Genomic DNA, 14782 nt, shown 5'->3' on the forward strand with positions numbered 1-14782 from the left:
TGTGCCCATATATAACAATATCAAGTAGACAAATATGCAATATTGTAGACAGTGCTATACCAAGAAATGATATACAATAATAATACGAGGCACAATTTTACTTCAGTACACTACAATGTGTTGTGTTGTCTTATGTCATATGAGAGGAGGTACATCAGGATCATCTACAAATGCTTCACTCTGTTTTACTTGATTCTTAGCTGCAATTTTTTCTTGTTCTGTCTTTGTAGATTCTTGTTGTTTCACACAGTGTGATAACAAAGTGTCATTAACAATGCTGTGCAAGTCCACACGACTAGCAACAGATGGATCTACTTCTAGATTCTCATGCCCAATCTGTTGATTATCAGATAACCTATTACAAGATAAAGTTAATGTATGTCTTTCAAACTACTTACAACTAAACAAATCATACAAACTCTTTTGATTTCGCATTACAGGTCTAGGCTTCTGAACCTGTTCCTTCTTTTGAGGTTGAACCACCTGTTTAGCCTATATGACATCCCCTGCCCATTTATACTCACTAGAACATGGAATACAAACTATGGCAACCTTAGGCATTGTTATGACCAAGTGTCCAGTGGTCTGTGATCTCTTCGCTGTACTCTGATCAGGATTCACTGCATCAGGAAGTACAATCTGCAGTACCTGACAAAAAACATCTTCAAATACTCAGCACGTGGAAGTCAAGAGTGACTCACTTTTCCTTTTATTATGCACTTGATATACCCTGGTTGAACATCACAGTCTACCAGAGAGGTATCTAGATACCTAATACATTACGACAACACAATGTCTAGCCACACGTACAAGTTCCATTAATTAAGTCAAGAATGTAACTCTACTTGTAGCCACACCACATCATAAACCCATAATACAAACTACCCTAGCATTTCTAACTTTGCTCACACTAATTTTGCCACAAGAATAGACAAAGGACAACAGTTATGACTTCCAACAATGACTGATATAATAATCATCATCAACACTAACAGTAGTCAAGATTCAAGAATCAGTAAAAGCAGAGCTATCAACTATGATTAGCAGTAACATTAGCAAAGATTCTACAAAAGCAGAATACTACAAATTTCAGTTGACATGCTCAAGTCAAGTCAGATACCATCTGTAAAGCTCTAACCAAGCTGTCACATTGAAAACATCAGATTTACAAAACATGAATCACCTTTGAATAGACACGTCCAGCACAATGTTCTGCCCTGAGTCATCCTCATTCAATATAAAATCCCATCTGGTGTCAGCAAGTCACAATCATATTTAGACAATTTCAACATTTAATTAATTTAACAAAGCATGTCATAGCTCAGTGAACTTACTTTCCTTGATTGATATTCAAGACACGACCATCCTCAGACATCAGTCTTATCTCTCGTTTGGGTATTTGCCAGAGACTGCAAGCAGTAAACATACAATAGACTAAACAGTTCAAACCAACAAGTAAAAAGTCACAAAAATAACCTCTGTTTAGGAGCTTCTGCTTCCTTCCGTTTATGACTCAATTGCTGGTGTGTTTCTAAGCGTGACTCAGGAGTGTATGCAGTTTTTTCTTGCCAAAACCTGCAGCATGTTGTTAAGCAACCAAACGTAACCTAACATAAAAATAGTAAAACATTCATCTCCTACTACCTGTCATCTTCTGTCTCATCAGCAATATTGCCTTGTTGAGTTGTACTACCTCTTTCTACATCTTCCTTGTTGTCACTAAGTCAATCAGCAAAAATTGAAACAGTACGAACTTCAAGAACAGACGCTACCAATGTTAGTAATGAGAATTAATGTCTTTGTACCACCTGTCATCAATGTCACATTCGCTTTCTGCCACTTTTTTGAATTCTTCCTTTTCTGCTTCCTACGCAATGGTTCCAAGAATTGCACTTGAGGCAATACACAGTCATCATGACATCAATTACCCTCTTTTTCAAGTATTTCCTCTGTTGTCTAAGAATTGACTCTCTAACTGAGTCATACTCCTGGCATAGGACAAGATGATTTATATACGCAATTCAGGTCAGTTTCAGTTCTAATGTCATAAACTTGCTTGCATTGCTAGTATTCTTTCCGACTTCTCAATCTCCTTGCCATCTAACCACTAATCACACACAAACACCTACCACAACTATAAAAAGTGTTCTTAACTAATACTCACTTTCAAATGAGGCAGTGTTGCCACAACATACTGCCTGTAACCATCAAAATCAGAACATGGATTGCCAGTCAGATATCTTGACAATGCAGTAAACCAGCCAATTAGGCATCAGTGCATGCGTTTAGTATAGACTAGAACTAGACATACATTTCTCTTAGATGCTCATTGCTATTCAAGGAGTCAACACTTGTCAGTTCACCAACAAAATTCACAGTCAAGTCGAGCTTTTGCAATGACTCACATCCTAGAAATTCCTTAATTGCAGCAATTATACATAACCAAACACCAAGTCTAGAATATGATGCATTTGCCCCCAATCCCAATTCCAACTTTGACAATGAAGATTTAGTACACAAAACCCTAGTGCCAATGCAAGCATACCCAAAATATCACAGTTGAAACCGCTTATGCTACAACATTGCAAAATACAACATAATTGACTAATGCAAATTCAGTAGAAAAAAAAAAGTAATTGTCCAACAAACAATGAAGCATCTACATCAAAGAACAAGAAGCAAGTACTAACTATTTGTATAGACTATACATATAATACAGATATGAACAACAAACACCTAAGGAACACTCATTGCACAATGCCTAGCTATGACAGCCACACACTTCAGCTCAACCTCTCTACACACCAATTTTGCTTCTTAAAGGAGAACTCCCACGATTTTCAAGTTGGGGTCAGATACAAGATTTTTTTATCTTGACTGCACTCGAATAGTTTGAGTTCCCTCCATTGCTTCTGTAACGTCGGAAAAGGAGTGTTAGCGTAGGCGTGGTTGATGACGCAGTTGGTGCATGACCTCCACGTGTCGCGCACAAGGCGTGCTATCTACCTGACTTATTCGACGTGAAATGGTCCACTGCATTGCTTTTGGCTGTAGCCACAACAGCAGCGACATCGGCAGAGGTGTCAGCTTCTTCAGGCTTCCTCTCAAGAAGCCAGATTTGCTAGAATCATGGCTAGCAAAGTTACGTCTGGTGGATCCGCCTAGCTCAAAAAACAGCTGCGTTTGTTCGGATCACTTCGAGTCCTACAACGCATGCTGGAATGACACGTCTGATACCCTGCCCAGCCTCTCGTGCACCCAGCAAGTAAATTACCTGTACACAGTTAGTCGCAGCAGCCTGCGTGAAAATTTTACATAGGCAAGCCAGTCCAAGTTCGTCTAGGTGCTACTCGCCTGGAAGTTAGTGGCTCTCTGATGGGATTCCGTCGCCAATTGGTCATTAAGACTACAGCTGTTCGAAGAACGTCTTCATTGAGACACACAGCAAGGAAGTTCTCATGCTGCGTAATAATTACAGATCAGATCCTGAAGCTTCCACCCTATACCCTAGTTCGTCCACTTCCTGGCAGCACAAGCACTCAGCTACGCTAGGCATTACAGAACACCTGCTGCAGCTGCACCAAGCAGTGTTCCCAACTCGATTTGCGTTCTCATTAGACAGATCTTCACTGGTGATCTGTCTGCCATCATGGCCGTCAATGTATTCAACTGCGTTGATGTCACGCTGAGTAGGTCCGTACTCTGGCTCGAAACTGTAAGGTCGAACACCAGACAGAAAAGAACAACACGTATGCGTTCGAATTCGTCCGCAAGTGCATCTAGCCCGATGGCATGCGCGTGTGGCTTTGCGCCAATGACGTCATGTACCTCGCTTACCCGACACACCCCTTTCTTTCGACGTTTCTCCTGCCGTGAAGATGTCGCGCACAAAACCTATGTCCCTTCGAATTGTCGGTTTATGGAAGGGACTTGTATCTGACCCCAACTTGAAAATCGTGGGAGTTCTCCCTAAACTTTCAGCAAAAGTACACCTAAACCAGCTGGTCCAGGTGCTTGACAAAACTAAATATTGACACAGGTGAGAGACACACATCACAGTAAGAAACAAATATCCTGCTGTAGCATATGGCAGAATTAAGGCACAGGTTGGTACACATATGTGAACACTTGATTCAGTGTATAGTCTTTCAATATTCCACAGAAAAACAATAAACCATGCAGGATCTGACTTACTCATACTGACCACATCAACTGTCTACATGCAAATTTCTGTCTGTAACCATGCAGACAGGTCTCTTCTAGTCCCTGTGTGGGACAAATGCAAACATGCAGCTTATAGTTCTTGGTATGAATGACAGCCATGCAATGCTTCCTGTACCAAAAGAGACAAGCTGTCATTAGCAAGCTGTGGTCACATCAAACAAATCAAGTTGTAGGTGACAAAGAAGAGGAAGACTGCCTGGCTGGATCAGGTTCAAGCAGATCTAATAGAAGTGCCTTGAATATCATTACTGATCTAGCTGCCGTCATACTAGTTCCTTTCTAATCTGCTTGCTAGTCAACAATATTGCTAGTCAACAATATAACAATATCTGAATATGCATACGGACAGTAGCTAGAGCAGACAAACCCGGACTGACCTTCAAGGTTCTCAATTCTTTCAATATTGTTCAGCGCCAAGTTGAGATATTCTAATTTCTTCAGTCGCCCGACGTTTTCTGTGAAGTGAGCGAATTGCATTAGACAACAAGATATCATCATCATCATCACTTCATCTAAGGCAATTGCCTATTCGTTGAATAAGATTGCTTTGTAGATAAAGTATTCGCAGATCCCGACACCACTTGTCAAGATGTTCAATTCTGCAGCCAAGACATATTATTAAATGTCAGGCAGCCGACTGGCTTTTGATCTACCGTTCAATGTCCGACTGATGAAGAGACAATTCTTCCAATGTCGCTATTTCACGGTTGTTGTGCTCAGCTCGCTTTCTAATTAGATCTTCTGTTACTGTACAATAAACGCTTTTAACAACAAATAACACAGAACTCTCGTCAAATTCACAGACTTCGAACCATCACAGCACGACGTACAGAGAAACGCAAACTCCCGGATATCCGGTGCACGCCAGAGTGTGCCAACAGCAGTACATGTTCGCAAGGATGTTGTAATCAGATTGCACTTTTATTCATTGAAAGGATCTCGTGAAGCTACATACACAATTGCTCAGAAGCTCAAACACAAGCGTGCGGTTACAATCTAAAAATAAAATTTGGTGTAACAACGCCTATCCTCATGATCATGATCAAGCCGTAGAACTTGATGTCGTAATAGAATTACGCAAACCAGAGACGGCGAAAGGTGCCTATATATGCATTGTCTCACAGCCACCGCATCATTCTGCTGTCATACCAGCTTGCAGAGACGGTCGGAGCTGTCCTTTCATTCTGCCCTAATTAACTAGGCTTGAAGGCTAGCCTGTCTAAAAGGTATGTCACTGAAATACTGTTTGCATGCATTAGTTCGCTTGGTACTTGGAGATACGTAACAGTATCTAGGAGGTGACCACTGTAGACCATATGCTGTCCTTATGATCCAATAAAATAACATCCTTATTAAAGTTAACTACTTATCTGTTTCTCTGCTTGTAAATCCACAGAATAGCAAGCAAGCGGCGAAATATAGACTACTAATCAGCATCTCTCTATCAGTTCTTGAAACTCAAGCAGAGCGCGCACAAGGCACTATGAGCTCTCTGATGACATTTGTAACAACTACCTGTTTGCTGGTAGCTATTGTTAATGCAACGCCAACTGAGACAGACCCACAAGATTTCAATATGGGTAAGGTGTCCTGACATGTCAGAGCACACAACCTGTCTTGCTTCCGGATCGGTTTTCAGCATTTGCTCATGTGTCTTGCTCTATTTCAGAAGGTACGGTTTCTTCTACAAAGTGTGTCTACCTTAATCAAAAATATGAACAAGGACAAATCTTCTGGCCTGATCGCTGCCACACATGTATCTGTGGAGCAGGTGGCATGCTTTCTTGCAGCAAAGATCCTTGTGAAGAGCTTATCTGCCTACCATATCATCATGAACAAATTCGGCCAGGAGAATGCTGCAGTTCATGTGTTAGTAAGCCATGCACCATCTCTTGTTGACAAGGGACGATGGAAACTTACCCACTCAGAGTCCAATAGCCTTGGGATATTATTGCATAAACATATACAAGTTGAGTGGTGATCCCTAATCAAATAGTAATGGGTTTCCTAGGCACCCTGTTGGCTACCTAGAAAAGGCAGACAGACAGACAGCTAGATTATCTAGATGGCAGGTTCTCTTTGCTAATTCACGTCTCTGCATCTTTGTTTGTAGGGTCAACATGCTACTGGAAAGGACGTTGGTATGAAGGAGGAGATATGTGGACTGGCAATTCTCTAGACAACGGACGATACTGTAAGCTAGCTTGCAGATGTGAAGCTGAGGGGAACGTCACTTGTAACAAGTCTGATTGTGGATCTATCTCAAATGGCAATGCACGTGGGGAAAAAGGTGAGTATAATATCACACAAACATATTTTTGTTTACACATTAATTGTCACTATATGCAAGTTCACCTCTTGAAAAGGGTTCATAATTCTTTTAGACTCAGAACACGCTTCCAGTGCCTAAAATTGTCTGTTTTTTGGCAGTGTGTCAAGATGATGGAAAAAGATACAATGCTGGACAAAACTGGACAAAACAAACTTTGTACCGCGGTAGACAGTGTAGAATTGCTTGCACATGTAAGAAGAGCGGCAAGGCTACTTGCAACAAAAAGGACTGCAAAACGGCAAAGCCTATTGCTAAATACCAACTACGAACAAAAGGTTCGAGCAACTCTTAGAACAATGTATATAACTGTTGTCTTCAATTAGCTCTATGCAGGTAACAGAGCCCCGTGTTCTGACCCATTTATGGGAGAACGACAGCACAGAGACCGATTTCTATACTACTTACCAAATAATTCCAACTGTGTCAAGGAGTGTCTCTGTCTCTCAGGAACCATTTATTGCAATATGACCTCCTGCACTCAGGCATCAGAACAGAGTAAGATCCTCAATTACATTGAATAATTATGTGAATCTGATTTTTACCTGCTGTAATAAGTGCCAACTTGTGGATTGATCAAAGGCAAGGCAAAACAGACTCAAGCCGAAGGCTGCATCAGCATAAAAAAGCAACCAACTACGCAATGTCCACAGTATTGTGCTCGAAATCGATCAATGAAACTAGTAAAATGCTGTCGTCCAGTTAAAACCGCAGTATCAGTCCGTTTCAAATGTACTGATGGAAGACGACTTCGTTTCAACATCCCTCAAGTAACTGGTTGCAAGTGTTCTGCTAATTGCAACTTCGGTGAGGACACATCAACAACATCAGGAGATGTTCCTGCCCTACAATAGTAGCAATCAGACCACACTTTGTCTAACCAAGAAGCAAGAGGATACAATTAATTAAGAAGACAATTGAAACAGAAATATTATTAACTGACTGAAACTCAAGTAACTGACAAAAGTTAACAGCAACATATAATATACTCAGACATGTGCATGAAGAGGAATTGAAATCAACCTATATCATCAGTGTAATTAGAATAGTCGTGCAAATTAAAATTACATATGATCATAACGATTTGCTAATTTGCTAACCAGCTCACAGAAACCAAAGAAACGCTTGTCAACCCTATGCATGTGACAACTACCGCTTTTACCGCCGTCCTCTTACTGTATACACGCCATATTGCAGTCATATTGGACAGGAATATTACAGCGTCCTCCTCTTTTTACTGCCGCAGTATCCTGTTTCTGATTGCAATGACATGGCCTGGGCACATAAGAACAGTAAAAGTATTGGCTTGCAACTTTACTCACCAGGCTATTGCATGTGTGTTGTTTGATTTGGATTTGAGGCTCTTGGTAGTTGGAATTGGTACATTGTGTTGCCTATCTAGTTGCGGTACTCTCTCACAGCATAAATTAATGTTATCTGTTCGCGAATGTTTCTATGTTTGCTTGTCTATACTGCGAAAAACCACAGTTCCTGCTTTCCATTCTTTATTTTGCATTGACGCGTACAGGTACAGGTAAAGCTGTCACTGTTGTTTCTTCGTCTCTTGTAGGCTAGAGGTATTTCATGTGCAAGCTAGCACAATCACGTATTTCATACCCGTTTGTCCCTGATGTTCTTTCCTTCCATACTAGTGAAGCTTACGGGTAGATCATGTACTACCTAACGATCAGAGTTGTTGAGTGCATGGTTTACTAGCTAAGGGCCTGCCTCAAATTAGCCCAAACAAAATTTCCTTCGAAGGTCGCGAAAAAACAACGTCACGGCTGCAAAAAAGTGGTTGTACGGTACTTTTAATACTTCCTGTACAGGTGTCACTAGGAGACACAATCACATTATTAATAAATATTAAATTAAAGTTCGATTACTAATGAACGCGTCCACAAATGCTTGAAAAAAGTAAACACACCACAACTCAACACATTAGAAAAAGTCGCTGCCCGTTCTCCTTCCTAGCAACGCAGCTCTCTATGTAAAAACTAGGCGACGAATGACAAGTCTGATTAGCTGGTACATCCGGACTGCCCGGTGGAGACAACCGGGCGACACGCCTACTGTGCACGTGTGCGGTAGGCCGGAAGTGAGGTTAGAATACGTAAAGAGTACACAGTTCCGCCTTCATTTCACACGTACAACACGAGACTTCAGTCGCGTCTGTCATGTTGTCGTTTGTCATGTCTTCCCGAGTCTTGCTACTGTTATACGTCCTGTCAGGCTGCTGCCTGTCTCAAGATTGCAACAGTAAGTTCTAACAAACTATTTTACATCCCACCGTCATTCACTTTGATTTCTGCATCGTTTCCCCACAGCATTCGACATTCTGAGCACGTTGAAATTAGTCGGCGGCCGCAATGCCAGTCAATTGCAAGAGGCACCAGCCTCGTCCAACGAAGTTCTGGCATTATCAGACAAGAGCAGAATAGAATTTCAGCCAGGAGACATCTTTCCCACCTCGTGTAATGGATTTCCGAGCAACTTCTGCGTCAGAGTGATGTTCAAACTTAGAGAACGTATTCAGAAGGCATTTTACATATTTACGCTGACCAATTCGAAAAGTTCTACTGTTATACTGGGACTAAGTTTGCAGACAGGTAAAGTAGTTTTGGACTACCAAGCGAAGGGCGCATCCAAAAGTCAGAAAGCGACTTTGAACGTGAATACCGACCAGCTAGCTGACACGGCATGGCACAGGCTTCAAATTTGTGTCGTTGATGACCAAGCCAAACTCAATGTAGACTGTACACATGATGTCGTATCGGATCCTCTCAAACAACGAGCGGAAGTCGATCTTACTGGACTGGGATTCGTAGGCAGGAAGACAGTATTGGGCGGCAAGAAGAGACAGAGCTTATTCCAGGTGGGCATAGAGAAGACGCAACGTACATATTCGATTGTCGACGCTGATTATTAGAGTGTACAGGTAACCCTACGTACCCTGATGCTTCGATTAGTGCTCATCAGGTGCACTTAGTTCTCACTTAGTTCTTACTCACCCAATCGACATGCTACCGTGCTATGGCGGTTAGCCGTTAGTGAGAGCTTGGCGGTATTCTAACAAGATAAACGCCGCCTAGATAGTTTTTTCGGCCGCCAAGTTACCGCTTACCACGCCCTACACGTGCGATGATGTTTGTCAACTTCCATTCTTGTGTGTTGTACAGTGCTAACCGGTAGAAAAACCCCATCGAGTCCTAAGTGCTAACGCTGAATGACTTCGGTGGGAGTATAAAGATGATTGAAGTTTGTAAATGCGCATATTTGTATATGTAGGGTAGCATAGCTGCACTGGAGATTGCAAAGTACACCAAACACGTGGAATCAAGCTTCTGCTCATATGATACAACACCGTCGCCGTCAACTTCGCCATCAACTTGCGCTGGTGAGAAATTTTTTGCATTGCAAGTTGTACTCCAAATAATTGTCTCTAGAGTAGACATGCAGTCCTTAGTATACCTAGTTCATAGAAATAATCTCTGTCCTTGGGCAATGAGCATGATGATGTCGATTAGCAGGAATGAATCACTATCTCTATAGCTAACGCCTTAGACCACAAAATTCCCGTGGAATCTGATCACAATCTGTCTGCAGTTGTGTGTATGCCGGATTTAGTAACTGTGGCTGTTGTTCAGAGCTGCGACCTGGTGGTCAAGTACCTGTCGTTTTCTCAGAAGAGTCACAAGAGTGTAACTCTTGCACAAACGGGAATCTTTGGTATGATGTCAACCGTTCAAAGATGAAAGTCTGTGACGGCACTCACTGGAAATGTCTTAGTGACTGTAAGAAGAGATTATAGACTCATCATTTATATGACTAAATGAAACAGGTAAAAATTTTGAATTTTTTGTAGGTCAGTGCAATATAGACTACATTGAGATGAATCAGACATTGTTCACAACCAACGCAAGCGATACTGAATTTTTCCAACTGCCAGGACACGGATTATTTGTCTGCGTTGCACAATACAATGCAGTAAAAGGAGCTGGTGATTTCTCCATCATATTCCATCTCGAAGACGGTGTTTGGTCAGAATACCAGAGGCTACCAACAAAAGGTGCTCAAGACTGTGCTTATTTTATTGTGGACGGTCACCACCATGTTGCAGTAGCAAATCTGGGTAAGGAAAATAGTAATAGAGTCGTAGACTCAGTCATCTATAGGTGGAATAACAACACTGGCCGCTTCAATCAGTTTGCATCCCTCCCCACCGGAAAAGCTAGGGATTCTACGTTTTTTTGCATGGATCCAACTTACTGCTTTCTAGCTGTTGCAAAGTATTCAGACGGTATGACCATCCTTACCAATTCCATCATTTATAGGTATCACCAAGGAACATTTAGAGAACATCAGCAAATCGCAACGCAAGGAGGATATGATATCAAGTATTTTGAAATTGATGGGAAACATTTCTTGGCAGCGGCGAATGCATTTAATGGTCAGACAACTCACATCAACTCACACATATACAAATGGCATGAGCAAACTTTGAAGTTTACTCATCACCAGTCTATACCAACTATTGGCGCAACAGACTGGGAATTCTTTCAGATAAAAGGAGACAGCTACCTTGCAGTAGCAAACTCCTTTAACCACAGACCTGAGTCACCTCTAGACGAGAAGCAGCATGAAGTTGATTCGGTGATATACAAATTTGACAAAAGCAGTGGCCAGTTTGGCTTCTTTCAGTCGCTGACCACGTACAGTGCATCTAAGTGGTCTTACTTCGAAGTGTGTGGAAGTTCTTACTTGTCGGTTGCAAATTCATATGATGAGGACAGCGAACATGTGGTTCATTCCAACATCTACCGCTACATGGGTGTAGAGAAGTTTGTACTAGCACACTCTGTTGAAACTCAAGGAGCTGTAGACTGGGATTACATTCATTTTAATGAGCAAGATTTCTTGTCATGTGCCAATTCCAAGGGAGGAGAGTCATATATTTTGGAAGTTAAGAAGACTTCTTGTTGCAACTAGAAACTCTGATTACTACTACCTTTGGTTGCTGTCAAACAAGAGTACATATTCTTTGAGTGCACTGAAGCCTGTGTATGAATGAAAGAGTCTGCATTCATGTGGACACTAGAGAAGATGTGTATTGCTTAGTCATGCTATCTGCTGCTTGTATATATACGTATTGATGTGAGTCTAGCAATAAAGTGTTTGTTGCAAACTGTGCTCAAATGCATGTAACAGCCATGAGCATGTCAATCACGTTTAGATTGAGTTACCATTGGCTACACATGCATTAATTGAGTCTCAGCTTGACCAACTCCACGAGCCTTGCTTGGTGACTCAGCTTTGAAACCATTAATTAACAATGTACACTTGATTGTAGTACATCTTGTTACATGCAATTGTATTATGTAATGGTAAAATAATAGGGAAACATGTCTGAGCTACAAAATCTAGAGAATAAAATTCTGTTCCACAAATACAGCATCTGCACCTCAATTCCTAAGTGATAGTCTTTACAGCTACTGTAAAAGTAGTTGCTACAGAAATCTCATCAACATACTTTTTAATATACAAGCAGTACAAGAACAGCCTCTGTAGCCTCTATAATGTTATGAAGAACTATGCTCAACGTTTCCTATAAAAAAAGCTACTCTATAAAGTGAGATATAAGATATTCATATTTGTATCGTAAAAGCTGTATGTGCTTACATTAATTGCTCTCAAACCAGACACCAACGTCCAACCCCTACTAATGTACTGAATAAACCTCCACCCCACCCAAATTGCAGACATTCTCAAGACATTCTAAAGTACCAGTGGTCAATCCATACCAGCTGACATCAGCTCTACACTCAGTACTGCACTTGCAGTTGCTTTAAAGTCCAATTTCAGACACAATCAAGTTAAAATTTATACACAAAGTGGGAAACTCTGAGTGTGCATGGGCAAGTCTACATACAGCCTAGCAATTAATAATTGCCTGGTAGTGCTGTAGTGATTATCTATAGCTAATTAGAAACCCTCTAAAGTTAATCAGTGCAGCCAGTTGGTGCACTCTGTATTTACTGTCCATACCACTCAGTAACTCCACTATCTGTATGTCTCACAGCAACAGTTAATGAGATCGAGTTGGAGCATCAAAATCTTCAAACCTAAAATTCGAGAAAAAGCGTGCATAGTGCTAGTGCACTGCATACGTTGTTGGCATGTAGAAAAAGTACCTCCAAAACTCATTCAGCACTTTACTACATGTTCAGTAACAGAACTGATAAACTCTCCCGCCAATGATTCCATGATGTAGACAAGCTTAGGTAAGGGCTACGCAGCGATGAAACGAAATCATAACAAACTGCAATAAATCTTCGTGGTGATATAAACTTCAAGTCTCAGATCATTTCGGGCTCAGATTTTTAGAAAACTACTGCTGGACGATCGGCGCATGCGCAGTTACAAATTAAATACTATCCCCTATTTTGTTAGAACTTACCATCATTTTAGGAAGGTAAAGCCTCTCTCTGCTATGCAAACCTTTTCCTAGTCGATGCTATTTTTATCGAGCATCAGCAATTTGTCGACATCCCAAAGATAATTGGTTTGAAAAAGACCCGGATGTACATACTTATTTCCTACTTCTACTAAATTCTAACCTAGAAGTTATTGGAACGTTCTCGCTAATCCATTTGATGCCAGTACCAGACTGATCGATATGAAATATGGTTTTGTTGACAAGCAGTTTGATCGTTGCTGCAGTAGTTGGAGTCATTGCTGGTGTTCTGATTGGATGCATTGGTGTTGGAGGAGTTATTTTAGTTCCGTCATTAATCCAGTTACCAGATGTAAACGTTTCTCTCGCTGTTCCCGCTTGTCTCTTCTCGTACATATTTGGGGGCGTGGTTGGAGTGATTACCTATTCCTGCAAACGGAAAATTGATTGGAGACAAGCGTGTCTATTCTGCGTAGCGGCGGCACCTTCAGCGTTGCTCGGAGCCTATCTTTTTCACCTGATCAATGGATTTGCAATTAAAGTAAATATTTTTATAAAATTTTTGGATATGCATGTAGTGTGAATTAATTAAGTTAATTAATTGATTATGTTTATGTATTATATTAGAAAAGGTGATTGATATTTTAGATAACAGCGTACGCACTGACTTTCATCACATCTATGTTTACTCTGGTTCGTGTATGGAAAGAAAGACGTGCTGCAGCTGAAGAAGTTCAACAAGAGTCAGTTGAAGATGAGAGAGTTGCAACGAGTATCATCCAGGCAGCAGATAACGTTTCAGTATGTAGGACAGATGAGCAGCCAATAGATCGCAGGCATTCACTAAATGAAAACTCTGATAATCCAACAACGAGTGAAGAGAGTGCATTAATACTAGAAACTGAAGACATGAAGAAAAGATGCAACAAGCACAGTTAGTACCAGCTGCATCCTACATTTTTGCCAATCTAATTGTAAAATTTATTTGAGGTGTGTGGCTGCGTGCTCTAATTCAAACAGGAATGGGATCTTTAGTTGGCCTTGGTTCTGCTCTGACTGGAACATCTGGCCCCGTCATTCTTCTTCCAATGTTGATATGTCTACGTTGGGATATCAAGGTTGCTCTTGGGTAACTTTTAATTTCTTGGCAGTTGTTTGCACTCACCAACTCACCATTAGATATATGCAGAATATGCCAGGTCATTCAAGTACCTATTGCTGTTGCATCCACTCTCGGCAATGTTTTCTTTGGGAAAAATAACGTTGACTTTGTTCTGGGCAGCTGCATTGCTGCTGGCTTAGCACCAGCTGTTATCATAGGAGCTCTGGTGGCGAACAAGATTCCTGCAAGGTGTTAGCATTCATGTCCAGAAAGTTCATTAGTTAAGTTAACTTGACCTTTAATTGTTTCAGGCCACTGAAGATTACTGTGTCTGTAATGCTCATCGTTGCCAGCTTGGGACTGTTACTCTGGGAATCAGCTAAAGCGTGAGCATGTGTGTAGACTATTCAATTGCAGGAAGTCTGTACCATCTTTCATGTGTGATCTGAGAGCTGTCTTGACATCGCTAAGTCTTGGTATGGTGCTCAGATATAATGCTTTCCTTTTCTGTTCACAAATAAACAAACATTGATAATTGTACTTGTCAGATATTTTACTATGCTGAGACACTCAAGTGGAGGAACAAGGCAAGACACTACATGTTGTAGAAGCAAAAATGTGAACATTACTGGGCCTTGTAAAAATGGTGCAAAATATATTCAGCAAACGAGGA

General features: G+C 41.1%; 4 protein-coding genes across 6 annotated transcripts; 3 read left to right on the plus strand and 1 right to left on the minus strand.

Moving 5' to 3' along the window:
- Positions 1-20: 20 nt before the first annotated feature.
- On the minus strand, positions 21-5162 carry LOC134193581 (dynein axonemal assembly factor 11-like). 2 transcript variants are annotated; one of them, XM_062662403.1, is made up of 17 exons: positions 5030-5162; positions 4878-4971; positions 4750-4823; positions 4602-4679; positions 2312-2408; positions 2165-2240; positions 2057-2107; positions 1929-1988; positions 1809-1867; positions 1645-1719; positions 1477-1575; positions 1335-1409; positions 1184-1249; positions 702-771; positions 553-648; positions 416-492; positions 21-355 (listed from the first exon to the last, which is right to left on the minus strand). In XM_062662403.1, exons 1-17 carry the CDS (start codon positions 5037-5039, stop codon positions 136-138), a joined length of 1377 nt encoding a protein of 458 aa, XP_062518387.1. In that variant the 5' UTR covers positions 5040-5162; the 3' UTR covers positions 21-135. The 2 variants fall into 2 exon arrangements, with proteins under 2 accessions (XP_062518387.1, XP_062518388.1); XM_062662404.1 differs by lacking the exons at positions 4602-4679; positions 4750-4823; positions 4878-4971; positions 5030-5162 and adding an exon at positions 3567-3778.
- Positions 5163-5211: 49 nt separating this feature from the next.
- LOC134193583 (von Willebrand factor C and EGF domain-containing protein-like) lies at positions 5212-7933 on the plus strand. 2 transcript variants are annotated; one of them, XM_062662406.1, is made up of 7 exons: positions 5212-5450; positions 5621-5804; positions 5894-6097; positions 6338-6514; positions 6655-6831; positions 6890-7051; positions 7112-7933. In XM_062662406.1, exons 2-7 carry the CDS (start codon positions 5708-5710, stop codon positions 7405-7407), a joined length of 1113 nt encoding a protein of 370 aa, XP_062518390.1. In that variant the 5' UTR covers positions 5212-5450; positions 5621-5707; the 3' UTR covers positions 7408-7933. The 2 variants fall into 2 exon arrangements, with proteins under 2 accessions (XP_062518390.1, XP_062518391.1); XM_062662407.1 differs by having other exon boundaries at positions 5673-5804.
- A 779-nt stretch (positions 7934-8712) lies between these two features.
- Positions 8713-11738, plus strand: LOC134193580 (thrombospondin-type laminin G domain and EAR repeat-containing protein-like). Its single transcript, XM_062662402.1, has 5 exons — positions 8713-8812; positions 8881-9428; positions 9842-9950; positions 10201-10347; positions 10419-11738. The coding sequence occupies exons 1-5, from the start codon at positions 8731-8733 to the stop codon at positions 11540-11542; spliced, it is 2010 nt and encodes a 669-aa protein (XP_062518386.1). The 5' UTR covers positions 8713-8730; the 3' UTR covers positions 11543-11738.
- A 1426-nt stretch (positions 11739-13164) lies between these two features.
- LOC134193832 (uncharacterized) lies at positions 13165-14782 on the plus strand. The gene is made up of 6 exons (XM_062662677.1): positions 13165-13548; positions 13656-13941; positions 13998-14136; positions 14197-14358; positions 14421-14585; positions 14658-14782. The coding sequence occupies exons 1-5, from the start codon at positions 13237-13239 to the stop codon at positions 14497-14499; spliced, it is 978 nt and encodes a 325-aa protein (XP_062518661.1). The 5' UTR covers positions 13165-13236; the 3' UTR covers positions 14500-14585; positions 14658-14782.

The sequence above is a fragment of the Corticium candelabrum genome, chromosome 18 (genome assembly GCF_963422355.1).
Source record: "Corticium candelabrum chromosome 18, ooCorCand1.1, whole genome shotgun sequence".
NCBI lineage: Eukaryota > Metazoa > Porifera > Homoscleromorpha > Homosclerophorida > Plakinidae > Corticium > Corticium candelabrum.

Excerpts from the sequence above, each read along its gene's own strand:
- LOC134193581 (XM_062662403.1), bottom strand. Across the intron at positions 1,576-1,644 it reads GATGAGACAGAAGATGACAG|GTTTTGGCAAGAAAAAACTG; the intron begins GTAGTAGGAGAT and ends AACATGCTGCAG. Across the intron at positions 649-701 it reads AGTGCATAATAAAAGGAAAA|GTACTGCAGATTGTACTTCC; the intron begins GTGAGTCACTCT and ends GTTTTTTGTCAG.
- LOC134193583 (XM_062662406.1), top strand. The coding sequence starts at position 5,708 with ATGAGCTCTCTGATGACATTTGTAACAACTACCTGTTTGCTGGTAGCT. Across the intron at positions 6,098-6,337 it reads ATGCTGCAGTTCATGTGTTA|GGTCAACATGCTACTGGAAA; the intron begins GTAAGCCATGCA and ends CTTTGTTTGTAG. Across the intron at positions 6,832-6,889 it reads ATACCAACTACGAACAAAAG|GTAACAGAGCCCCGTGTTCT; the intron begins GTTCGAGCAACT and ends AGCTCTATGCAG.
- LOC134193580 (XM_062662402.1), top strand. The coding sequence starts at position 8,731 with ATGTTGTCGTTTGTCATGTCTTCCCGAGTCTTGCTACTGTTATACGTC. Across the intron at positions 8,813-8,880 it reads CCTGTCTCAAGATTGCAACA|CATTCGACATTCTGAGCACG; the intron begins GTAAGTTCTAAC and ends GTTTCCCCACAG. Across the intron at positions 9,429-9,841 it reads AGAGACAGAGCTTATTCCAG|GGTAGCATAGCTGCACTGGA; the intron begins GTGGGCATAGAG and ends TTGTATATGTAG.
- LOC134193832 (XM_062662677.1), top strand. The coding sequence starts at position 13,237 with ATGGTTTTGTTGACAAGCAGTTTGATCGTTGCTGCAGTAGTTGGAGTC. Across the intron at positions 13,549-13,655 it reads TCAATGGATTTGCAATTAAA|ATAACAGCGTACGCACTGAC; the intron begins GTAAATATTTTT and ends TTGATATTTTAG. Across the intron at positions 13,942-13,997 it reads GAAAAGATGCAACAAGCACA|GTGTGTGGCTGCGTGCTCTA; the intron begins GTTAGTACCAGC and ends AATTTATTTGAG.